The sequence below is a fragment of the Poecile atricapillus genome, chromosome Z (assembly GCF_030490865.1).
Source record: "Poecile atricapillus isolate bPoeAtr1 chromosome Z, bPoeAtr1.hap1, whole genome shotgun sequence".
Lineage (NCBI taxonomy): Eukaryota > Metazoa > Chordata > Aves > Passeriformes > Paridae > Poecile > Poecile atricapillus.
Window position 1 is genome coordinate 66,975,620 of NC_081289.1, and position 26,504 is coordinate 67,002,123.

At 41.0% G+C, this 26,504-nt stretch overlaps 2 protein-coding genes across 2 annotated transcripts in view; one reads left to right on the plus strand and one right to left on the minus strand.

Moving 5' to 3' along the window:
• Nucleotides 1-387: 387 nt before the first annotated feature.
• Nucleotides 388-19,256, minus strand: TMEM167A (transmembrane protein 167A). Its single transcript, XM_058864102.1, has 4 exons — nt 19,170-19,256; nt 9,130-9,239; nt 4,294-4,328; nt 388-1,076 (listed from the first exon to the last, which is right to left on the minus strand). Exons 1-4 carry the CDS (start codon nt 19,170-19,172, stop codon nt 1,006-1,008), a joined length of 219 nt encoding a protein of 72 aa, XP_058720085.1. The 5' UTR covers nt 19,173-19,256; the 3' UTR covers nt 388-1,005.
• Nucleotides 19,257-19,340: 84 nt separating this feature from the next.
• Nucleotides 19,341-26,504, plus strand: part of XRCC4 (X-ray repair cross complementing 4) — a 142,095-nt gene continuing 134,931 nt past the window's right edge. The window contains exon 1 of the mRNA XM_058864098.1: nt 19,341-19,388. The gene's annotated coding sequence lies outside the window, so the exon portion shown is untranslated. The remainder of the gene's footprint in view (nt 19,389-26,504) is intronic.

Consider the following 26,504-nt stretch of genomic DNA (forward strand, 5'->3'; position numbering starts at 1 on the left):
CACACACCTGTCAGGCATTCCTGAAGAAATCACTAGATTACTGAGTGTGCAAAACTGAGAAATAAGTGCTAATGGAAGGTATCATTAAAAGTAATATAATTTTTACTACTGGTGAGGGTAGTTTAGTTGCTTCAACTTTTATATTATGACATGCAACCTCATTATCTGCAGCCAACTTAATTCTGCTAATTTAGAAACCTTTCCATACATGCAACAACAGCAGAGCCTTTTGAATCCTTTCTGCAACATTTTGGAAGAAGCTGGGAAATTACATACCTGAGAGACCTAAAATTCTAGAAATGAGTACATGTGGTATTTTACAGAGAGCAAGTCCAGGTGTTTCAGATGCCACATCTGTGCCTTCACAGCAACTAATAAGACATCACCACAGTTATGGTCCCTGCCTTTATTTCACATCTTAACAACAGAGATATTGATAGATTATTTGAGAATTACAAGTTTAGAAACAAACAGCTGAGTGTAACTTAGGTCAGAGGTCATATTTTTAGGATGAAAGCAGAGCCATCACTTACAAATTGAGAGGAATTGTTCAGGCAGCAAGAACTAAAAATACTTTGATAAACATCCCCTAGAGTCAAAATGCTCCTTATTCTTCAAAGGTGGTCTTATTGCTGTGACTGATTTACCATTTTAAGGTTGCATTCAACAGGTCTACTGGACAAGAAATTTTAAAGAATTAAAACCAGCAAGCCTTTTGGACACCATGGTGTAAAAAAATAAACAAACAAAACCAAAACAAACAAAGCTTCCCTGAAAATCAGACACGCAGCAGACACCCTTCCAGGAGTTACAGCAGGAGTGTCAGTGCTGACCTGGCATTAACAAGCACATCTCATCTGGGTTATGATCACTAATGCTGGTCCATCTGCAGGGGTGTCCGCCAGGAGACAGGCTATCCATCGTGTGAGAGGAGATGTGGTGAGGCTTCCCATCCTTTCCTGACACAAGATCTGCTGTTGGGTACTTGGGGACTCTCTCCAGCTGCTACTGCATGAACAGGATGCTGAAGGCCATCACCACACAGCACACGGCCACGTAGGGGCTCTTCCGCTCACCTGGCAGGAGGGGAGAGAACACAGAAGAAACAAAAATTCAGAGATGACTAAACACACCCACCTGCTGCTCATCCAATGCTGCCACAGTGCAAACTGATATTCAACAATTCTAGCTGGAGAAAGGCAGACAGAAGTACAGCTCTGTATTCACACAGAACATGCATGGGCAGTGGGGAAACTCAAATGTAGGACAGATTATTTTGCTATATAAAAAGAGAGTTGAGGCTCTTTGCATTAAGAGAGGGACTTGTGAACATGGGCATGGAGGGCCAGGACAAGAGGGAATGGCCTTAGACTGAAGGAGGGTGGGGACAGGTGGGATCTTGGGCAGGAATTGTTCCCTGGCAGGGTGGGCAGGCCCTGGCACAGGGTGCCCAGAGCAGCTGGGGCTGCCCCTGGATCCCTGGCAGTGCCCAAGGCCAGGCTGGACATTGGGGCTGGGAGCTCCTGGGACACTGGGAGCTGGCCCTGACATGGCTGGGGTGGGAATGGGTGATTCTTGGTCTCTGTGAAACCATGCAAGGGCTTCTATCTCACTACAAACCACCTTTTCTGAGGTGCAGTTTTATGTTGCTGCTACCTCCTAGTGCCAGAGTCAGGGGGCAGGCAGTGGAATGTTGCCCAGGAAAACCCATTTTTGCTGGCTCTGCTCCTCTGTGGCTGCTCAGGAGCTGTTCTGTGTCAGCTGATGTGCAGCTGGTGCTGTCTGGGCCTGGTACCCATCACCTGCAGTGTGAATCTTCTGAGCAGGGTGTCCTGCAGCAGCCAGAGCTGTGAGCTCACAGCTGCCCAGACAGGGACAGATGCCTGTCTTTTTCTGCTTTGCTAAGAAGATACAACATTGTTAGCATGTGGAGTAAGTCTGGTCCACACATTTCTGTGATAAAATTGGTCAGCAGATCACAGAAGCTGCGCAGACACCTCTATTTTCTGACTCATTCAAATTGGCGTCGTAGCTTCCCAGGGCAAAATGTGGATGAAAGTTAAGTTTACTCCATTAAAAGACTTTCATCTGGTGGCAAAAACAATTGTGAGAGATCTATTCCCACCCATTTGGTCCAGTACAGAATGCCACAGGGGTCTCTTTTTCACCAAGCAGAAAAAGATTCTCACATGGGGAACTGTGAGCCAACCAGGGGAACATCTTTGAATCAGACTGGTACCTAATTACATGAGCACTTCCTCCATTAATTAGCAAGATGTTTTTACACTTAAAACTTTATTCTTCATGGTTCCACTGAATTCTCCTTGGAGAGACCAACAGTGGATGGTACCTCCAGCCCATTGAACTGCCAGGGAGTATTAATATTGAAATGTGTCTTTAAGGTGAGAAGATCTCTGTTTTTAGACATCCAGGGGCTGTTTGCTTTAAGCAAAGTTCAATTTCCCTCCCTCTGCTGTGTGAGGTCTTTTGTCTTTACAAACCACCTTATCAGAGACATGGTTTTCAGAGAAACATTAAAGAAGAAAACCCACCAAGGCTCCCAAGTCTAGCACGGTGCAATTTTTAAGAAAAAAAAGTATTTTCTTTTACTAGCAGGACCTTTAAACACAGAGGGAACAAACTTTCCACAGTAAAAGGAAAATGAAATACTTGCAGTGACACCTCCCATACACAGGACTGACTGCCCAGTAACATTACAAGATGCTGTCATGATCTGCCATATATTTAATTAAACTTCAAATAACTGAACGAATTAATGTCTGCAGTTTCACATCTGTTTAAAATAAATTCTGAGGAAGTCCAACTCCTACGGTTCAGGGTATTACAATTTTCATATGGGTTATGCTTTTCTGCTCTTAATTTTCTTAAAAGAAAAATCACCATGTGGCAGGATTAAACATTATTTTGCACAACTTTGTAAATATGTAACCACTTGCCTGTGATTAAGATCTTATGTACATGTGAAAAGGTTGTTTAAACATACCAGGGATGTGAAATGTAAAGGAAGCCAGTAGACATTTTCATTTTTAAAACCTACATTTTCTACTTGCCTTTATGGTTAACACACATAAAATTATAGGCATCACCTCCAAAGCCCATTTTCACTTCTTAGTCTAAAAGAAAGTCAAAGTAGTCCACTCTAGATGGGAATTGCAAAAGAAACATAGCTAATTGAAAAAAATATCCTTGCACTTAATTAACTACAAAGAAGATGGCAAGGGCAAGGTTAGGTGAAGTACTCTCTTCAACCCTGAACAAACTCTAATGCAGCTAAATTTTTAGATTTGTTTTCACTGCTATAGCTGAAAATTCTTTTTTGACAGCTGCCACCTTCCCAGGATCTTTCAATTACAGCACTAAAATTGGTTCTGCTAGGTCTATTATCTAAGTAGGACAATATCTGCAATCATTTTAACAACCGGTCTTCACAAAACCCCTCTTTTTTTGTGTCAATGCTTTTTTGACATCCTGTAAAATGTTCTGCCTGGGAATGCAGAAAGGGAATCATACAGGCTTTCTTTAGGTTCAGTGACAAGTAAGAAGATCTAGAATTACAAGTTCAAAGTTTCTGCTCTGAATTAACAACGCAATTTGAACGCTGATGATGGGTTTGTAGTTTTTTTTTTCCCTAAATCGTGGATATACCTTAATGTTAAGACTAAACTTCTGTTGCATATTCCAATTTCCTTCTCAAAATAAATTCAGGATAAGGATTAAAATAAATATAAAACCAATGTTATGGGAAAATGTCAAGAATCAGATAGAGCTGATCAGCCTGTGTGCAGATGTCACTTGAAACGAACAGCTTTGTGTAATTCAAAAGCGCACAGAAGCTGAATAAAGAAAGGAGAGGGAAAAAAACCACATTTATGCTTAAAACAGAACCTTAATGCATTATGAACTCCATATTCTTTTACTACTATGAGGTAAATATCTGGCTTCTTTTCAACAGTCCAATGCAATTTCAAATGGACTGCAGTTTATAAGAAATCACTGATTTCTTTGCGTGTTAGAAATACACCCTTAATTGTGGCAAAAAGCACAAAAGACTTTTGAAAATATAACACCAGACACATGAACTGACATGAGAAGATGCAGGATTTCCATGATGCTAATCTAAGAAAGCAATATCCTGCCCCCCCTATTTCATACCTGCTTTTTTGAAGAAAAAGGATGTGTATGGTTTTCATTGCTACATGGCAATATTAGCCTAATAAATTATGCTAGAAATAGGACTAATCTTAAGGATTTTGAAAGAAAAAAGGGAATTACCAATCCTGGCGCATTTCCAGAATATCCCCAACAATCTGAAAAGATAAAATAAATTCATTAGGCTCTTGGTTTAATACATCCATGTCAACTGATTTTCTTTTTTTTATATTAAAACAATCTGAATTGACAGTAATTTGTCAACTTGATTCTCTTCTGAACACCAGAAAACAGCAGATACCTGCACATAAGGGTACAGACAATGAATTACAGAGGTTGCAAATTTTAAGTCTAGCAGGAGTCTTTTTGCATGCAAAGATGCATTTAACCCATCCTGTCTTCCAGATCTAAATAGTTATCAGAACCCTGTATTTATCTACAAAAAAAGTACCCCAGACAGAAAGTTCTGTGAAGAAAAATATCTTCCCAATTCCTCTGGCTCTTTCTTATTCCTTTACCAATGTTTACCCTGCTCAAGTCTCTCCTGTGCTGCTTGCCCAGGACATTACCTCTCACAAGTGAAACAGCAACAGGGAAGAGCAGAATTCAACACAAGGAACACCCAAAGGCATGTCACAAACCTACAATTTCTCTGTGTAACTAAAACAATCTCATACTGACCCCCCCCCCCCCAGAGGAGCAGGGACTGCTTTTATGATCTGAGGAAGACAAAGGGAACAATACTGAGTTGTCCCTGTGCAGGAAGACAGATTTCAGCTCTTCAAAGCTTGTCTGCAGGAAGGTTTCCTTCATAGCATGGCACAGAACACTGTGGGGAAGCACTTAGAGAACTGCCATCAAGCAGGTAGTAGATACATCCCCACAAATAATGTTCTGAACTCACACCCACAAAGCTTTGGTTGTCTGTTTGTTTACCCCTTTTTGGGCTCTGAAAGTTGCTTACTTCTAACACATTTAAATGCAGACAGGTAGGCTTGGGCCACTTGCTCCTGCATGCTTGAGCAGTCAACGTATCATGCACTTTTATTTCTCTGCTACTTGCACTTTGTGTCCTCTTTTATGGTCTGGGTTTACTTAGCATCTCTCTGTCCATTTAGCAGCCTCCTCTATTTCTGAGACAAAGATTCAGTGCTGGGCAGGTGAAAACCAGGTGTGGCAGCAAGTGAATGAGGTGTTCAAACTCAAAGTGAAATGCTTCTTGACTTAGGTACTCCTTGCTGACCAATTCATCATGAACAACTTCCATTTCCAGTTTTAGAAAACATTTCCACAAAAATGTTAGATTTTTAGAAAGCATTTTCATCTGTGCTTTTGATTTTAGTTTTACCTCAAGCAAAATATATATATACACACACATACATACATATTTGGGTTTGACTATATTTCTGTACAGCCAAAGCTCTATTCTTTCTCTTTTTATGTAGCTCCACAAGCAGAAGTAATGATCCCTGCACACAGACCACCACACTTTTCCCGGCTAAGAGGTCATACAATAAAGTAACCTGAAGACATCTATGCACTTTTTGAAGATATGTGCAGGTAGAAAGGCATTCATGTGTAAATCTCATAGAGCAAAATACACAGCCCCGAAGTGCTCCATTGATAGCACCTCAGGTTCTCAAAACTGATGTTCACTCTCTGTAAAATTAGAATTTACAGATTGCATGCTGCAAAACCAACAGGAAAACTTCCACAACCCTGCTTCTCATATTGAGAAAAGGGTTCTCATCTCTCAAAAGGTTGCCCAGGAGCTCCAAGAAATAAAACATTACTGTTCTGTTCATATCCTTTTGAAGAATCTTGCATGGGAAAAAGGGTATTAACCCCCTCAGGCAGCCTAGAAGTCTGTTGAATTTGCCTCAGAATCCCAGCAAGGGTATTTTTGTGTCTTCTCAGGGATTTCTTGACTAATGTGGAGCCACTACTGCACACTGCCCTACAAAGCCCCCTTGGTGAAAACAAAAATTTTCCTACCTGATGTGCCAGGTACAAAACAGAGGATGGCTTTCACCAGCTGCCCTTAACAACTGCAATTAACAATTTCTGAACCTGAAGCCACTGACATGAAGACTGACTCGCCTTCCCATGGTGACACCAGAACATTTTTAAAGAGGCTTTTGTGCCATTGGAACAGCTCAGTACCTCTGTCTGTCCACGTAACCTGCTGCTGAGCAGAAGCAGGTTGAATTCTAGACCTTCTGGTAATATACCCTCTGGAAGAACTGGGGAGCTCCCACTGCAAGAAACGCCTGTGCAGACCTCCTGCTCCCCTAGTTTTTCCATCAGTGCTCATCCCAGGTGCATAACAAGAACCTCAAGTCAAAACCTGCTTGCCTATTACAAAAGTGATGCTGCCTTAAGTAACTGCTCCAAAACAATTCCTCCTGCAGCAGCTCCTCAGTGTAATTCCTTCTCTGCCCTTCGTGTTCTGCTCCATCCTTGCTTGGATGCAGGTGAAGGTGTCGGTCTGGCTGGGACCCCTGCTGTTTGCTGGCAGCCACAGCCCAAATGTGCACGTGGAAAGTGGTGGTGGTTATCTGGAGAACAGAAAACTCAAATAAATGGAACCTCTCAAGCTGAGGAGAAGTTGGTGGAGCCTTAGACAACGACTGCTAAGGCTGGGTGTGCTGCAAAATGCCATGTGTTCACCAGGAGAAGCCCAGTGCCACTGCAGGAGGGAGCGTGAGACATGCCCACTGCAATGCTGACGGAAAATCAAAGGGGATCTCTGCTGCACATGAGCTAACACATCTTTCTGGTTAGCAGGGAGGAGAGAATTATGTTGTGGTGCACATTCTCCTCTAGTTAGCATGAAACAGTAAATCTCCACTTGCTTTCCCAGCCTTTAACACTGTTGCTCAAGACTGAGCACATGGAAACGTTCAGGGAAAATGAAGGTTTAAGGTTGTGTTTGGCTTGGTAGGGAAAGACACACTTTGGCAGAAACGAGGGGGAGGAAATACAGGCTTATGAGGATGGGTGACATCACTGTGCAACGGCATCTCTCAACCAACAGAAGCATGTTTCTTCACTTATTATCAACAGACCTAAATCCTCAGCAAAGTTGCCACTCACTCAGAAATACAGTGAATAACTATCAACATTCCTCCTCTCCATCACTTTAGTATTTTATTGCTACATTTTTATGCCTTTAATTCGGAGCAGGAATGATGAGCTAAGAGCATCTCTGTGGTCAACTGAAGTATCACTAGAATTTGTTTTATCCCACAGGTCCAGACATTTCCACTGGAGCATGGAACAGGTTAGAAGAGAGGGACAGGGGTTGAGCACCATATGAGCTCCATGTAAACAACTACCACACAGGAAACAAATTTCATTGCTTCCAGGCCAAGGTTTTTTTATTCTCCAGTACAAAGTAGTCTACAAATTTATATATACATCTATATATATATATCTATATCTATACATACATATATATATATAAAACAAAATGGTATGTCCTACATCTACATAAACACAAACCTACACATCAAACACCCAAATCCTCCACAGTGTCAGCACCCTCTGGAAATGTTTTATGAAGAGAGTTCTATTGTACTCCAGACAGATTTGCCTCAAGAATAAACAGAGTAGCTCCAGATTAAAGGAAATACTCCTTGCCAAGAACAGCACTAAAATTTTAATCAGTAAAATAAACATTCTTACTTCTTACTGTGTATACCTCATTGACTATTGTGTTATCTTCCACCAGCAGACATCCAAACTCCCCTCATCCCCCCACTCCCTGTCCTTCATGACGTCATCCTTTCTTCCATCTTTACTTCCATCCAAAGAAACCTCGCTCATGTCAGGGGCAATTGCATGGCCTCATATAAAAGGACACAAGTATTTTCATGTTAGAACTCCAAGTTAAGGAAAAAAAGAGGTGGCATGCTTTGGGTGTATTACACTGCTAAAATTAAAAACTGGGTAATAAAACAGCAGCCCCAGAGGTTAATTTCAATGAAGGTTTTCAGAAGACAAACACCCAGGGTTCTTGGTCACAACAGTTCATTTAAAACTGGACACTTCTGAATTTGAATGCAAAAGTGATGGAAGACACCTAGGGAAGAACATTTTACTTAACAGGAAATGGCCTTATGGAAAAAGTGGAGAAGTCAAACACTCAGCATCCAAAACCCTGTCTGTTTTTCCACCTAGAAGTACCTCCCACAAATATCACCTCCTTTGCACCAACCCTAGGTGACAAGATTACTGAAGTTCTGAGGACAGCCCCAAAGGCTTCTGTGTCACAACTGCCCAATACTCAAAACCCACCACATTTAAATCACAGTTCTGCTGATCACAGCTAGCATCCATATGATTATTAAAAAAAAAAAAAAGTTAGGATTGTAGAAGCTTTCAAAAACTCTTCTAGAAACTCCCTCACTTTAGAGACTACAAAACCATGATGTTAACAGACCACACAAGACGACTGTGTTGCTTATTTAAAAAAAAAAAATTTTTAGTTTTCTTTTAGTTACAGATTATTGCTAAAGCTCTGTTTCAAACTTGCATCTGCAAAACACCTATCTTGAAAACAAACAAAAAGCCAGTTTCTGCTGGTGGCTTACCCACCCTAGGAATCAAAAATAAATCATTGCAACAATACCCACATGTAGGAGAATGTTTTATTTCTGTCTCTCATTTCTGTATCTCTAGTAAGCATCTAACAACAAAGCTACAAATCTAAAAGATTAATAATGCAGTATTAGCAAGGTTAGCGAGCTAATAAATTCTTTCAACAAAATTGCAACTAAGCGCTTGCCAATACCTTATTGCACTCTATTGTGAGGTACAAAATTAAGATTTTTATCTTTAAAGAGCGAAAATTTTCAAAGCAGGATCTGCATTATCCCACACTTCATCTGGAGATGCTGAAAGGCTGCAGCTGAAACCACACAGCTTGTGGATGTTTGAAATGATCAGGCCACTTACCCGGTTTTATTTTTGTCCAGTAAGCTGGGAGCCAAGGATCTGATGTAGGCACAGGTACATATAAGCAGCAGGATGACAGTCAGAAGACTCTGGAAGTTGAAGATGGCAGACTAGGGAAGAGAATCAGGAAAACAAGGAATTACACTGCTGCAGTGCAGAACTTTTCTCCAAGTGGAAGTTCTGGAAAAAACAGGTGACTCCTTAAGACAATAAAAAATGAAATGTACAATGGCCATGAGTCAGAAAATCTATGTGTCAATGGAATACGGTGGTGGTAGTGAAAACAGCAGTGAGGACTGACTGGCAAGTAAACCAGTAGGAAAAAGACAAAAAAATAGTACCAAATGTGCAGGAGGTTTGTTAATATACTGCTTTTTAAAGGCTACAGGCCAAATTTAACAGATTTGTAGAAATATATACAGTTAAGCCCACCTGAACTGTGACAACTGATTGCATTTCTTTTCAAATAATGTTCTGACTTTAAACTGAAAGCATCTTTATTGTAAATTTCAGAAGTGCTAGTAATATGGTGAGTCCTGAAGAAATGGATGAAATTGCCTTAGGATTAAGAAGTAAAGTTCTACTGTTGATAGCAAACACTGATCAGCCTAGTGGCATTAAGAAGAGACAATTCTTGAGAAATCGCTGCAGTATTTGGCAATTCACTAAAGTGTGAAGTATTAGTAAAAGGCAGAAAGTGCATCCCATAAACCTTTTTTTAATGTTATTTTTTTACAATTTTGGGGTTTCTCTCAAGTGTCTCAACTGACATTCTGGTCAGCATAACAGCACCAGGTGGTATAAGAGGCAACTGCTTACTTCAAAAACCTTTATTTTACCTTCATTCTGTTATGCTCATTTGCAAATCTGATTTAGTGAGAGCTCCAAAAAAAAAAAAAAAGTCAAAGCACATGCAATAAATTCACTCTTTGTTCTGGAATCCTGATGAACTTCTGTCTCCTGTGCTTGTACTGCTCAACCCAGCTGGCCAAGCAGTAGTATTTAATTAAAGGTAAATATTTAGCACTTAGGAAGGGATATTACATTGGCATTTCCTTCTCCAAGCATATTTTAGGGCACATCAGAGCCTTCATTTCCACACAGCCTGAGGCACATCTCTGTTGATGTGCACATGCTTTCCTCCTATGTCACAAAATCACAACATTTTGAAGCTCCAATAATCAAATCTATCTAGCTAAAGAGAACTATAAATAAAATCACAATATTCTAGTTCACTATGGCACTGGCAGGAAATTAGGAGAGAAAAACGAGAAACTCTAGTAGAAGGAAAACCATTGGAACATGCACAACTGTTCCAATACTGAGATCAAAAACCTGGTGACCAAAACCCCCCAAAATCAACAGCGAAACAAAGCAAAAAACTTTAGCTTATTTAGAAGTCCCCACGAATTACATGAACTCCATAACATGCACAGAGCTGCCAGTCTGAATACATGCTTTAGATGGGGTTAGCTATCTAAAGTTATTTCAGTATCTAACTTGATGGGCCAGCATAATTACAGACATGCTCTAACTCTGCACCCTGTATAGGAGATTTCAGCATCCCTGAAACCCATCCTTTCTGTGATGAGGGAGCTGCGTCCCACACCCAAAGCCAGACCTCCTGTTTCAAACACGAGGCTGCTTGGTTTTCTCCCGCGCCACAGCCTTTGCTAAATCATGTTTAATTTAGCATTTCAGCTCAGCTAGCCACCCCTTCTGCCCTATCATGTCACAAATAATGGACAGACTCTTCACAAAGGCCAACACACTGCCATCCCCAGCAGCAGCCTCTGGAGCCTTTGTGCTCAGCAGAAGTTTCTGCCAGCTCCAGAAACCAGGGAAGTCTCAATTCCCCCTGGCTCCTGCGGGTCTAGGAACGCAGCGGGGCTGGATCCAGGAGTGGCTGCCTCTCAGCACAGCCAGATACTGCCTATCAACTGATTAATTTGATCAGTCCTGCGGGACAGACAGCTGCTCTGACAGCTCACAGCCCTGCTCCTGCCAGCCACCCACTCCCATGAATTCCTGCAGCTGCTTCCCGAGGCGGCACCGGCCGCTCCAACACTGCAAAATGGCAGAAGGGCACGCTTGCTTGCTCTTAAGCAGGGGCTGTAAACGTATACTCGTGAAATGTGCCATCAGTCAATCAACGGGGGCAGTATATAATCGTATATAATTGTCCTTTGTTGGGGTCTTCATGTGTTTCCCCAGATATGCATCGCTGTAATTGCATCTGAAGTGTGCTCTGAGTGACGTGTTTATCTGCACGGCCACTTTGAAAGGACAGATGTGAGCATTCCAAAATTTGCTTACAATTTCTGGAAATGAGAACTTGTTCCTGAATCAGACAGCTTCTCTCCATGTCTCAAGTAATTCTCAGGGGCCAGCTGAATTCACAGAAAGCAGCAACCTACATCCGGCTGCTCCAGCTGATGTAATTAAAAGCTGCTGCAAGAGTTATACATTGCTCAGAATCCTTTCAAAACACACTGCATTCTCATACCAAGCTACCTGGACAACACAGGTGCGTTGCTGTTCATTTGTTTAGACTGGCTTCCTCTGATGAAAACACATTAATTGCAATTTTTGACTTGTGTTCACTGGCTTACTGTAGGTCCTGTGAGCCTCATTCCCGCTACAAAGAGATCTCAGCACATGGTGCTGTCTCTTACACTGTGACCCCATGAGGGTGAAATGATGACTAACTTCCTAAGAGTCACACTGCAGTGCTAGAAAGAACCAGCAGTGGGATTTTATTCTGGTCTTAGACTGTGGAAGCTTTAATTCCATGGGCTGAAATTTTCTACATCTGTATTTGGTGCATTTCTGACATGGTGGGAACACCTCAGTTGCTCCATTCTGTGTCATTCCCCTCGTGACCCCTCCTGTGTGGAGCACCACACCACCTGCAGCACTAATGAGGTTTTGTATGCACCTGAACTTGCATGAGCCAAGTCTCTTCCAGTGTCTTTTGAAGTTTAAGACCATGGACTTCAGCTTTGAGAGCTACATGCCCAAAGGCTGTTCTAAATCCTTCCCAAAACCAGGCCTTTAAAAAAGCCTTGATATTATCTCTTGATCATAATGTATCTCAGTAAAAACTCCATATAATAAACCATAAAGAATTAATACTCCAGAAAGCTTTATTGTGTTGGGATTAACAGTGGTGGCTTGTATTAAAATAAATACTCACAGGAATATACAGTAGTTGGAAATCAAGTGGTACAGCTAGGGATGTCTGAATGTACTCCCATCTGAGTATAAAATGAAGTTTAATGTACTTTAGTAAGTGTTGATTGAAGAATTACCTGTGTGGTGGCTGTGACAGGGAACGATGACCACAAATGCACAGCTCCTGAAAACCTCACTAGAGACAATGCAGTCCCTTGGCATTAAATTCACTACACTTGGGCAGAAGGAAAAAAAAAAAAAGCTCAGAGCTGTGGTTATCAACAGGTCTTGCACCTCACAAGAGTATTTAATTTAATATGCAGAAATAGACATAATGAATGCACTAGCTGTAAATACTTTCCTGCACTGACAACAACAGCCATAGACAAGACACCTTAATTTATCCACCTCTGCAGTTTTCACTCACTCCATTACCCCAATATTCTCTGCTTCAGACATGGTTCCCTGTCCTTGCAGACCACCACACTCACAAACCACTTACTGATGCAACCCTTGGGCAGCACAGTAATAAATCACACCCTGGGTTTTGATGCAACTCTCTGTGTCACAAAGAACCTGCTGACTTTCCCCTTGCCTCATACACTTTTGTTTAACATAAACCACCCAGTATCATGGTTCCAGGGGTGATGAAATGTGCAGCAGGAGAGCATATAAACCCCATACTCTATCCTTCTGGGTTGGTAGAAAGCGTAACTCAAAAGCTCTCTGAGTTTATCTCAGCAGACTGAAACCAAAGCTTAACCTTCCCTAGACTTTAAGTATTTACAAAATGATTATTTTATCTCTGATTGCAGCGTGACCATGATGATTTCATCCATCTGCGCTATAAAAGCAGAGGCCATTGTAGCGCCAGCAAGTTGCAAAACTTTGCCCTGTGGTTACTACTTTAACAACCAATTTATGTGGGCAAACACAGATAAAAAACTGGAATATTTTAAAGGAAGCACAATTTTTGTGTAATACGCCACAGAATATTCACTCTTTCTAGAATGGTTTCTTTTTTTCCATTTCCAAAATTGATTAGTGATTATGTTTTCTGGAGCCAGATATGGATACCCAATTGTTCAGCTGCCTTTCTCATACTGGAATATGAGCAAGAGCTTACGTAGTGCAGATAAACTTTAGTTAAGCAAGAGCTGATAAAAATTTCATCACAGAAAAGTTAAATCAAGCTAAGAAATTTTAATGAAGCATTCCTTACAAAGCTGAAAGAGAAAATGCTTATTATCTAGGGTTTCCATTAGGCCTTGCAATTCTTTTCTCGTCAGTACAAATCAAATTTTTAGGAGTATAATACCTAGAAATGTAATAGGATATAAATCACGTAGTACTACTACCAACCTGAAAGCCAAAGCAATTGCTAAAAACTAATTAAAACATGAATCTAATTGTATTATTTTCCAATCTATTAAAAAGAGTTATTTTTCCCACTGCTGCCAAATGCAATCTGATCAAAACGAATGGAAAACAAGAGCTTGTGAAAGAGGCATGCTAATTAACACTCTAAAAAAATTACAAAAACTGCAAATTAGTTAAGTTTGAAGCAATTATTGGCAGAAGTACAAAACAAAACTAAGCAAGGGGTGTTAATAAGTATCCAAATACCAGCCAGAGGTGGCTGTTCCAGCATAAATGGGGTTTTTTACTTTGGATTTACAGCACGTTCTCCTCAGTATTTAGTTTTCAAATAAGTACCATATTTTATGTTCATTCAGATTTCTGTCTAAAATATGTATTTTTGCACTCACAGAATGTAAGCTAAGGCTTGATTAGAGAAAGAGGGAATTCTTTTCCTAGTCATTTCCTGGAGAAGCACATTGTCAAATCTGGATGGCAAGTACACCTACTTTTCCAGTAGGTGTACTGAAGACTAATACATCTATTTAAAACATAACCAATCTCCTCAAACAATCAAACACTTAATTAAACATACGGACACAGTTGCCCTCTCCTATAAAAACACATTTAGGATTTTTACCGTAATTTGAATCCACAGACCAGCAGTGAAAAGACACCTCAAGGCAATGGTGCTGAAATTTCACACTTGCTTGAATTCCTTCCTCTTTGCCCCAACACCTAGTTTCAAAAGTGAACTTTTGCTGCAAACAACTAGCAGAGGCAGCATTTCTCCAAAATACCTTACTGTAAAAGACAAAGTGACTATTAAAGTATTTTGCCAGGGTCACTGTAACACAAAGGTGTGCATGTTCACATACTTACTAAACAAACAGAATTATAGTGAATACGACAGTAAAAGCTTATAATACCTTTTCTCCCAGGTCTTCTCTGTAGATTATACCATTTTAAATTCTACAGAGATATTTTTCCTCTGCTGTCTTCCCCAATCAAAGTATTTTAAATAACCCCCCTTTTTTTTTAAGTAACTCTCCCATCTGAAGCTGCACACCAAACTGTTTAGCTCACCAAAAATACACTACTGAAAGTGAAAAACCAGTAAAACCTCTGTGTGTCAATGGAAGAGGTAGAGTCATACTAAAGCACACTTTGAATGAGGTGATATCCTTCCTATAATAAAAGCAGCATGCAAAAATCAGGACTTTGTAACAGAAGGTGCTACAGGATTGTGAACATGGCCATGGGAAAAAATATAAATTCTCTAAAAGATATATTCTAATTTACCTAAGAACTACAAAACATTACTGCAAATATTTATTGCATACTATTTACCTTTTTTTTTTTTTTGCTCATTCATAGTCGAACCATCTCTTTTTCAAGCATAGAAAACAAGTATCAGGAAAAAATATACTTAGTCAAGAATTAATGACAGGTTCTGCTAAGTCTGTCACGTCCCACGGTCCTGGGCAGGTCCACAGTATCTCTGCAAGTCTCTTGTTTGGCAGAGCTTCAGGTGCATGGTTTGAATTTTTAGCATCTGGAAGGCAGGTAATATTTTTCACAGCTGTTCCCACCCTGTTTCCACAGTCACAAGGTTGAAAATCAAAAACTTTTGTTCAGTTTGAATGCCCAGCTCTGTGCATTAGCAGAGAAACATATTCAACGCTGCATCTGTTACAATGAATGTGTGTGGTGTCTAATGCTGCAGGCAACCAAAAAATTAAATTGTGACATTCACTTTTTTTATGGCACTCAGCAGGGAAATGGTTTCTCACAACCAGCGTCATTCTGGGTAAATCTGTTCAAGTAGACTCACTGCATCCTACTTTTCCAAAAAAGAGACATCTTACATTGACAGAATAATTCCCTCAGTTCAATAATCACAGAAATAAATCACTGACAATGTATTTTCACATTGTTTTCTAAGATGACAGAAGTAGCTAAACTGAACACTTCAGGTGACATAAATTCACAATATAAAGACACTATAAGATGACCTAGGAGATGTTTTTAAACCTATAAACCTACCTCTAGGTAAAGATAAAAACAAAGCTGGATAGCAGTCTGAATCAGGATTGACTCCTTCTTGTAATTTTGAATAAGACAAACATAAAACTTTGTACTTGAAGACTCCTGAAAGCTTTTTTTTTCAGAGCAGTGTCTTGGGTTCTGGTATGTTTATATCTGACAGCTTGGTTTGAAATAATATTTACTAATGAATATTTTTACAATTGCTCTATGAGCAACTCCCCTTCCTTCTATAAACAGCACACTAAGAGAGCAACAAAGACTGTGACAGAAATGTTTGTCCTGGTGGAAAGTTCCCAAATCAATTTTTGGGCAGTAATGTGGGGCCAGGATCAGTCCCAACCAGAGGGGGACACAGAAGAAGCCATTTTTGTCAAGTTTTCTGCACTTCTTTTAAGTTTTCTCCATCACTAAATTTTCTCTGAGTGTAACTTCACATTTCTGCTATGAAGAAAAGTGTAGACCACCCTTCAGGAGGTTAATTAACTTTAATGTTACCTTTGGCTTCTTCCCTCTTTCCATCCATGCATGTAGCAAGCTTTTGAAGGCCACCAGGAAAATTTCTGTCGAGCTTTCAGATGTAAAAACCCCAAAAGCTGGCAGCACAAACTGATTTGTGGAAGTCTGCAAACAATATACATTCTGCTCCTAAATAAATGAAGGAGCTGTGCACCACTTCCAGCAAGTTTGGAATCCACTGAGAAGCTTCTGGCTTTTGTAGCTGCCTGAATTTAAAATAGTGAGGGTTTTGCTTTAAGTCAAAATGGTGAGTTTTTTTCCCATACACTGGCAGTGAAGAGGAAAAAAAATACACCACAATTTCTGCTTTCACATAAAAGAAAATACAGGTAAATGTCAGCTTACACATACATATATACATACACATATATATGTTTTATTTTTTTTTCTGCTTGGCAGCAGCTGGCCATTCACCCAGCACAAGTTTTCATCTGCTTAGCAAGGATGGACATGGTAAGGAAGCCTGGAAAACAACAGGATGCAAAGTTTCCAAGGGATGAAGTCCTTTGGAAATCCTGCTTCAGAAAATGGTGCTATTCAGAATGCTGTTCCTCTGCCAGAGCTGCAGCTCCTACTTTTTGGACAAGGAGAATAAATTGGAGATGTAGCTCTAACCTCTTCCATTTCATGACACATAGACAGCAGCTGCTTCCTCTCTCACACTCAAATGTGAGCTCAAAAATTATCTTTTTTTTTTTTTTTTCCCTAAAATGCCTTGACACCAAAGGTGGCATCATGGAGGACCTAAAGTCCTGGAGGGTTGCTGCTCTCTTGAAGAAATTCAAACATCACAATCATGCTGAAGAAACTTATTTTCACCTTATTTTCAGCATTAAATCGTAAGCAAACCATCCTTAGGAGAGTTTCTTGTTTCAGGGTCCTTGAGGCACAAGGAGGAACCTCTAGCAAGGAACAGGCACAAGTGGAGAAGATAATCCTAACAGAACCTCATTCACTCGCCATAATCTTCTTTGATTTAAATATTAACTTCGCTTTTAAGTTACTGTTATTCTTACATATGAGCTATAGAATATATAAAATATAACTAACATAATATTAAATAATTACTTGTATTTAATCATCACTGAGCATCACCAATGTCTCACCAAGTTCTCTTGCCTTTTTCTATCACCTCAAACCCTTTTAAGTACAACAAAGAAGAGTGAGGTGCTGCTGTAATTCTGTTTATTCACCTTTCTATGGAGCTGACTAAAGGTCTTTCGCTTTCTGCACGGGTGTTTTAGATCTCCTGAGATAATTTATGCCTCTCATAAAAAAAACCTCCTTTGTTTTCTGCTTGGAGCCCCAGACTAGAGCAGGTTCATCTTAAATATCTGCCAAGGAATGCACAGGTGAGCAACTCCCAGCAATTTCCTTCTGGTGACAAGGTCTGGAGCCTAGGAAGGTTTTTTTTGAACTGAGCCATAAGAAACTTCAAGTGCTATTGATCTTTGCTGTGAATACACAGGAAATACAGCAATATTCCATTAAGTTGCACAGCATCCATGCAGTGATGGACAACCTGCCAATGCCCATGGGAAAGGGGGACCAGGTGATCTCTGAAGGTGCCTTTCAACCCAAACCATGTTCAGATTATTATAAAAATGTCACAAATTCCTATCTTAAAACATACTCTGTGCTGAAGTTAGGAGCAAACATGTATTTTGTACAGGAAAAACTTACGTTAACTCAGTTATTCCTTTGGCTTTCCTTTTAATTTTAAATTCATGTATCTGCTCTGGCCATATAAACACTGTTGATACATAAATATTTAATGTATAAACCTTGACTAAGAAAAAATATTTCACTGCTCAGATTTAACTATGACAGAAATGCAAACCCTTCATTTATATTACCTGCACAGAGACTGGTAAAGTGGGCAGGAAACAAAAAAAAAATACCAATGTGCCTCTAGACCAACTCTACATAAAGTGGGTATTTATTTATACATTTAAATATATAAATATATAAATACATATAAATATATACACATACATACATATGTGTGCGTGCCTGTATTTCTATATATATATATTTATTTATGTAAACATATTATACACACCTACACTCTTTGTATGTGTGATTTATAGAAAAAGCCACATTGGTAATATATAATAGATAATTTTTAAAATATTAAATTACACATTTGCATACACCTATAAATATCTATATAAGCGTCTTTATAACCACATGTATTTGTTATACACATAATAACCTCATATATATTGATATCCTATTCCAGATGTACTTACATGGGTTTTTTTTGTATTTATATGTTTTAGCTATTTATATATTTAAAAATACGTATTTATATGTTAAGTTATAGTATACAGATGTTCTTAAAATTAGGTATGCTGCAGACATAAGTTTTGAATGAATGTAAAATAAAGGTTATATATTTCTATACACACACATACATATATAAATATATATAATTTTTTTCATAGTATATCAAATATATAGTTTTATATATAACCTATATAGATTTCATGAGTAAATGGACCTGGGCCTCTGCTGACACCTCGGAAAAGCAGCCAATGTCGCGACTCAGCGCACTACTCTTTAAGCATGACGTTAAGCAACACAATGACGTCACACACGACACATCAATGACGTCACGCGGCACGAAAATGACGTCAGGATGCCCTGAGAGATACCCACAACACCTGACCGACCTCACACCGGCTGATAATGCCCCGCAGAAACACAAAACGTGTCTTTCTCTTGTAACCAAACCCCTGGCGCAAACCCGCACCGCGCTACTCCCAGCAAAGCCTTGGAGAGGCTCCGCTCCCGCGGGCCGCGGCCTACGGCGTGAGCGACCCCTGGGGGCGCCGCCCAGGCCAGGAGGCGCTGCCAGGGACCGTGCAGGGCCGCGGAGAGGCAGGGCAGCGGGAAGGGCCCGGTCCCGGAGCGGGCAGGCCCGGCAGCCCCGCGCTTACCATCGCGCCGCGCTCCGCCACATCACCTTCCGGCCGCCGCGACGGGCGGAAGCGCGCACCGCGCGCCCTCAGCGCGCCGGGGCGCGGGCGCGGCCGCCATTGGCTGGCAGCGCCGCGGGGCGCCGCGATTGGCCGGCGTGGGAGGCGGGAGGCGGGACGGAAGGGCGGACGCGGCGTTGATTGGCTGGGGCGGCGCAGGCGGAAGTGGCGGCGCGGGAGGTAGGTCGGGCGGCCCGCCCCGCGCGCGGCGGCGCGGGCGGGACTGAGGGGAGCGGGCGGTGTCCTGGTGTGGGGACAGCCGGGATCACCGGGATATCGGGATCAGCCCTTCACCGGCCCCTCACCGGGACTGAGGGCAGCAGGGGCTCTGTGTCCCGGTGTGGGGACAGCCGGGATCACCGGGGTCAGTCCTTCACTGGCCCCTCACCGGGACTGAGGAGAGCGGGGGTGGATCCCGGTGTGGGGACAGCCGGGATAACCGAGATGACCCCTTCAGTGACGCTACAGCGGGCCATGGGGACCTCATGTCTTTAGTGGGACGCAAAAAAACACCACCCCCCCCCCCAAAAAAAAAACAAACCAAAAAACAAAACAAAAAAATCCCAAACATCACAAAAGGAAAGGAAACCCAAAAAAAAAACCCCAAAACAAAAAACCTAACAAGAAAAAAAAAAAAGAAAATAAACCCCCAAAATCCTCCAAGCCAACTGGTTCTTTTGGTTTGTTTTTGGGGTTTTTCTCGGTTGTTCGTTGTTACTCGGCCCTCAGCGTGTCCCTGGGAGGTGTGGGGGTGTTGCTCTGCTGGCCACTGGAAGCCTTAATAACACAAAGAGCGCCTTAATGAGGCTATTTCTTAATTGTGGCTTTCTTACTTTTGTTGTTGTACAGGGAGAATACAGACTGTCTCCCCCTGGTCTCTTATATTTTGGCTCCTGTGCTATGTTTTCCCCTTTCAGAGCTTTCTATTATCTCTTCAATAGCTGAACCTGCCCAAGAATTTCCAACTTTTTTTCTTTTTTCTTCCCTCCAGGACCCTTTTTTGTTTGTTTGTTTGTTTGTTTGTTTGGGGTTTTTTGTTTGTTTGTTTATTTTCTGGTATTTTACAGAGTAAGCTGATGCTGTGAGAGCTCAGTAAAGTGAGTTCTGTGGAAGAACGTCACAGTGATGACTTTGTGCCTGAGTGTTTCTGTCATAACAAACACCTGAAGTTTTATGAGGAACCTGTTCCTCCTTATAAAAGTGTTTTTAAAAGCATCACTCCTTCCCGATGTGGTGGCTTGGTTTTGGGGCCTGTGTCACTCTGTGTTTCAGCACCAAATTTCTGCTTTTCTGCTGAGTGTGGGGCAGATTTTGCTTTTTCCTTTGGTGGGGGGAAGCAGGTGTTTTTCTCTCTAAAATTATATTTGCAGGTAACATTTGACATACTTTGTGCAGCTGCTGTGGGAGGCTGGGGGCTGATGTACATGTGTAAAATGTTTTTATCCCATGGAATTGAGGCAGTGACTGACTGAAGCAAAGGATTTTAAGTGAGACCGACACAATCCACTTACAATGCTGTTTATGTCTTCTTCAGAGCAGCTTCCTTAGCAGTAGTAGATTTGATCACTATAAATGACAGACCTCTGTGAAATCATGGTTTCAGATTCATAATCAGCAAAATGTATCTGGCATATAAAACCAGCAGGAGCAGGTGTAGAGTTTGAGGTGGTTCCCTCATTCAGTTTTTTCCTGTCGTGTGGACTTCAGGCACTGTGTTGGTTCTGGATTTGTTCTGATTTTTCTCTGGATTGTTTAGTGACTATAAAGGTTGGTTCAATTTCTGATTTATCCAGCTGTCTAGCAGGCAGTCAGCATTTTGCTGTGTGCTTATTTTCTCACTACACCTTCATAACTTCTGTTACTGAATTATGTTCACTATGTTACGGTTGCTTTCCATCACATGTCAAGGTTCTGGATTAAAAAAAATCATTAAGTGCATAAACACAGTTCTAAAAATGGCCTTATTACCTGGGATAACTTGACTTTGAAGTGTTTGAATGGTGTTATATTAAAGTATGTTCATAAAGAGAAACAAGTTGTTAGTATAATCGCTGACCAGTACAGCCTCTGATGGTGAACATGACTAAAGACCTTAAAGGCATTAATATTTTTGAACTGTTTTTCTTGTGTGTCAGAGATAGAAAGCAAAAACTGGCTTGTTTTGCCTGCTTGGACTCATTTTTGTATGCTCAGTATGAACTAGAAACTCAAATTGAAAATACTCTGTAACGTCTGGGGAGAGTCCAACTGTCAGTCCTCGTTCACACGATAGCCAAGCCTGCTTCCAGGTGGTCACGTATCTTCCTCTCGTGTAGACTTGTTTGCAAACATGCCCTTTAATGACAGATTTATTAAGATAGTTTCTGGTGAGCTTCTGCCTGAAACCCATTGCAGATTTTGGCAAAAAATGCTCTTTATTTACCTTTTTATTTAATTTCCAAGTGAAGCCAACAGTCTCAGCTGCTCCAAAGGGAATTTTTCCTGACCATGTCTGTATTAAATGATTTCAGGTGAATAATTAGCTGTGGTGGGAAAAATGCCATTTAAAGATTTTGTGGGAGCCATAATTTAAAAGATTGGTGCACCTAGCTTGGAAGTGTCTTCTGGGATATGGTTATGGTTAGGCATGGGATAGTGACTGGAATATCAGCTTTCAGATGGTGTTGTTCCAGTTCCCCTTGCACTTTTCTTCCCTCTTAATTAATATATTGTCATGGGAAAGCAGCTCCTCGGAGCTGGGACAGCTTGGTTGGTGTTGTCTGGGGTAGAGGCACACCTGTCTGGTGAAAATCAAAAAACAAATCCTAAGTTTAAACAACTACATTGATCTACATCGCAATAGTCAGATATCTAAATATAAACTTAGGATGAATGATGTTTTTTTGGGGCTGTTAGGTCCGTTAAGAGGAGGGTTCATGGTCCTGGCTGTGTTTCCTGGTGTCTAGAAATATTTTAGTGGTGAGAGGCTTACGTACTGTTGAGTAGTAGAGCACACCAAGGAATTTGTGTCTATATTGAAAGGTGAAAAAGGTTTAACTTCTAGGCTGTTTCCAGATACAGGAAGAATTAGCACAAAAGAGAAAGAATTGCATGTGCCTTGGTTTTTATCTTCTGTGTGTTTTACCTTTTCGTCAGGAGGAGGAGGATTGGAGGAAATGGTTTGAAAAATATCACAGGTGGGTGACTGACATGACATCTGTATAAATAAGTTCCTGTGCTTAACACATCCATGTGTGTATATGAGGTAGAAAAAAAACATTTGAAAATAAACTACAGATGCAGTCAGTTGGGGTTTTTTTTTTTTTTTTTTTTTTTTTTTTTGAGAAATGCTGTTTTGAGTGACTGGCAAAAAGCTGATACTGCTTTTCTTTGGTTTCTACGTGGTGTCCACATCTGTTGTTCCCAGTATCTTCAAACACAGGCTTGAATGCTTATAAACTTATTTGCATTTTTGCTACTGCTACAAATTTGCTCTCCCTCTGCAGTAAAGAGGCAGTGGAACAGGAGGGGTGTTCATTTTGCAGGCAAATCTGTTGTGGATAGGTGGTGTTATGTGTGCTGATAGTGGTAATTAGAGTGTGGTATTATGTTTTGAAGGAAGAGAAACCCAAAATAAACCCCTCAAAAAAACCCCCAAACCCCCAAAACCAAACAAAAACACCACCCCAACACCAAAAAACAAAACCCCATCTACATTTATGTTTGGGTCTTCTTTCTTTTCATTTCTCTGCCTCTGCCTGTCTCCTGCCAGAATTGCACATGATAGTCACTGTAGTAGGATGGATCACAATGGCTGTGAAATGCTTGGAGTTTGCAGCTGTTCTGAGCAGGAATGAACCTCATTCTTCACTTCGGGGGTGCTTTAGCCTGGTATTTTAACTGTATATTTAATAGAAAGTTACTGCACAGGGTGATGGGTGGTGGGGAGCGTTCCTACAGCAGTGGGAATTCCTGCACCTTAAAAATTCTGCTTTTTGTGGTAGATTTCACGTGTGAACAACTGGTGGGCTGATGCAAAGGGTACTCCATCACTTAGCAAGGTACTCCAGATTGTAAAAACACCCAAGGTGGGATGGTCTTGCTGTAGAATTAGTGATGCTGTGCCTGGCACGGGTGACCTCAGCGCCTGTCCTGACACAGACAATCCCTGCTGCTGGTGTGCAGCAACACTGGATGCCTTACAGTGCTCTGTTTTGACCAAAACCCATCCATTTCAGCACAGATTATGTAATTTAAGGTGGTTTTCTATGCTGCCTGTTGGCTTCGTTGAAGCAGTGTAGCAAATATTTGTGCTATGTGCTCATGGGTGTGCCATGGGCCTTGCAGGGTCACTTGCTGTTTTGTCTCAATGCCTGTTTCTGATGTCCTTGTTATCTTGCAGTGCCACTTGAGGATGAGAAATTTTAATCCCTGACTCTTGTCACCTCGGGCTTAGCAGGAGGTGGAGAATGTTTTTCAGGGGTTATGTTAGAGCTCGGGAGCCCCAGATGAAAAAGCAGCACTCGTCCTTGAGTGAGTGGAACCACCCAGAGCTGAGGGTGAGATTTTCAAGGACTCAAAACCATTATCTGATTCTTCAAGGTTAGTAGGATGCAGCTGTGATTTCTTCGCTGTTTTATTTGGCAGAAACGCAATGTAGTGCTTGCTGATGTTGTGGGGAACACATAAAGTCATGTGCATAAATTCTGAACCGACATCACTAAATAACCGAGATTCTAATGCAGACAGCTGCTGTAAAATAACATTAAATGGTTATTGAAATTATTTATTTTGCCTCCAAAATGAGTATCTTTGCTACTTGTATCCCTGACTTGAGCTATGTCCCTTTCCAGGGTTAGGAAATGGCCTTCATCTCCATCTCTGTAATCAATGTCTTGTGGCTCTTAATCTTCCCCACATCTTTTTCCTCTGTATATGAGATGGAAAAAAGGGAAAGGTGGCAAAAACCTCCTGCGACTTTGAAGATTAGACACAGAACATAGTATCAGATAATGTAAATGGTAAGGACTGCTGTCCAAGATATGTCAAGGTACAAAAGACTTGCTGAATTATGTATGGTGCCATGTTGACACAAGCTAAGGCAAAATTTAGGAGATAATTACTAAACAAATTAGCAAACAACAGTAATCTAACACAGTCAAATCTGATCAACAAAAGAACATGTCTTACAGGAAAAGTTCCAGGTTGGGAAGAAAAAAAACCATTAAGTATGCGCCTTGAGCAAGGGCCTCTGGTGCTACTGCTTTCTAAGGTGTACTGGCGATTTCACAAAATACTTTTTTATTAAATTTATACGAATTTACAAAGCTTGGAAAAGCATTGGAATATTTCTGCATCTGCTCTGCAGACTATTAGGTGGCTTTTCTGGGGAGGGGTGTCCATCAGAGCAGACGTAAGCACAGATTGTAAAGTAAAGAGAAAAAAAGGGACTGATCTGATGTGACTTTTAAGAGTGCAGAGACTGAGAACTTTTGTGCCCTTGATCTAGACATCAGCCAAATTTCTTGCTATCTTGGGACAGAAAAATTATTGCAACCAGAGGAAGAGTGAGGCTATATATCCCATCACAGGCTGCATTTGTTGTTTCTGTTTTTGTTGTTTGTTGTGTTGTGGTTTTTTTTTAATAAATGAAGCAAATGATTATGAAAGGGATTGTTTGTTTACAGGTCTACAAAGGGGTCTTAGAGGCCACCCTTTTCAGCACAGAAGCTGGACAGGAAAGAGAAAGCCTGGGGCTTTCCAAACGCTGTCAGCTGTGTCAGGCTTGGGGTGAAACCTCACAAAATCCTGGGGAGAGATTTGTGCTGGCTGAGCCAAGCAGGGAAGCATCAGACTCTGTTGTGGAGGCTTATATTAAATTACTCCAGCTGAGAAAATGAACTTTAATTTTCAGAGTCCAGCATGCAGCAGCCACAGATCAGGAGATGGGGCAGAAATGTTAATTTCTCTGAAAGCTGACATGGAAGATAATTGTTTTAGGAAGCAGGAGTGAGGAAACCAGCTGAAGCATTCCTGTGTGTCTTGGAAATACACCTTCTTGAGTAATGTTTTGTGATCTCCTGTAGGCAGTATTAGAGAGAAGCTTTTTTTCCCCTGTGCCTTGGTTAGAGAATTCTATAGATGAAAAATGTGCCTTATATTTTCTAATTTTTTTACTCTTGTCTGTTGCAGGGATTTGTCTTATTAACCCTGACTATCTTAAAACCAGATTCTTTTTTTTTCCTTATAAGTAAAGAGGTAGAGGAGGAATTTTTTAGTACATGGTCTTAATATGAGGTACATGTTTTGAATTTGGTACTTCTGACGGTGCAAGATAAATGAGGACATTTGTAGCACTGAAAGAAAGTGCTGTGTCAGGTTCTTTTATCTAAAACTGCACTGGGACAGGTGGTTGGAGCTGTGGAGAGGTGACTCCTGTGCTCAAAGGCTGTTTTGTTTTTTTTATGCTCATGTACCTGCATTATTTCAGGGCCATTGTGTTTGCTTACTGTTGTGTTTTAGGTACTGATGCGCAGCTGCAGCGGGGAGCCAGAAACATGAAGGTGAAGTGCTCCCCAACATAAACAGAGACTTGTTTTAAAAATATTTATCCCTTCTGTGCTGTTTCTGTGCCCTGCTCCCCGCTTTTTATGTCGTCATTAACCTACCTGGGAAGGCAACAATTTACATCCTTAACACGCACCCTGAGACCTCTGTGGTGCTTCACATCTTTGCTTTGTTGTAATTCGCGTTTTAAGATCTCAAACTTGTGTCTGACTGGTTCAGTGCCAAAGCAATTTTGTGCTGTATTTTACTAATGAGCACTTAATTGCCCTCTCAGCTGAAGTCCCAGTGGCATTTTTGCTCTGGCGTGCCCCTGCTGTGCCCTCATCTCAGCCTGCAGGTTTCTTTTCACTCCCGTGCAAGCATTCTTTAGGAACTGTAAAGGAGCACTAATACTAAAAAGCTGTTTTCCTGGAGTAGACCCCCTGCTTGGCATCAAGTGTCTTGGGTTAGGGTTAAATTTTTGAGTAGGGTTTTGTTGTTCTGTGTTTTTGTTTTTTTTTTTTTGCCCAGTTCATAGTAAGAACCAAAAAAAACCAGAAAGAAACCCACCCACCCACCCAAAGAAAACCAGCCCAAAAAAACACCAAACAAACAAAATTTCCCCCCAACCCCCCCCAAAAAAAAAACCCAAAAAACCCCAAATGAATGAAAGAGTGAAGGAGTCATGAAAGTTGCTTAGAAAAGGCAGTGAGCTGATGAGTCTTGAGATGCTTTATTTTTTTTTCATGTACACAACTTGTGATGTTAAAA

Bases quoted from the DNA above. Each gene is read 5' to 3' on its own strand.
- TMEM167A (XM_058864102.1), bottom strand. The intron at 4,329-9,129 runs GTAAGTGGCCTG...TTATCTTTTCAG, and splicing joins CTGGACAAAAATAAAACCGG to ATTGTTGGGGATATTCTGGA. The intron at 1,077-4,293 runs GTAATTCCCTTT...CCCTCCTGCCAG, and splicing joins CTGGAAATGCGCCAGGATTG to GTGAGCGGAAGAGCCCCTAC.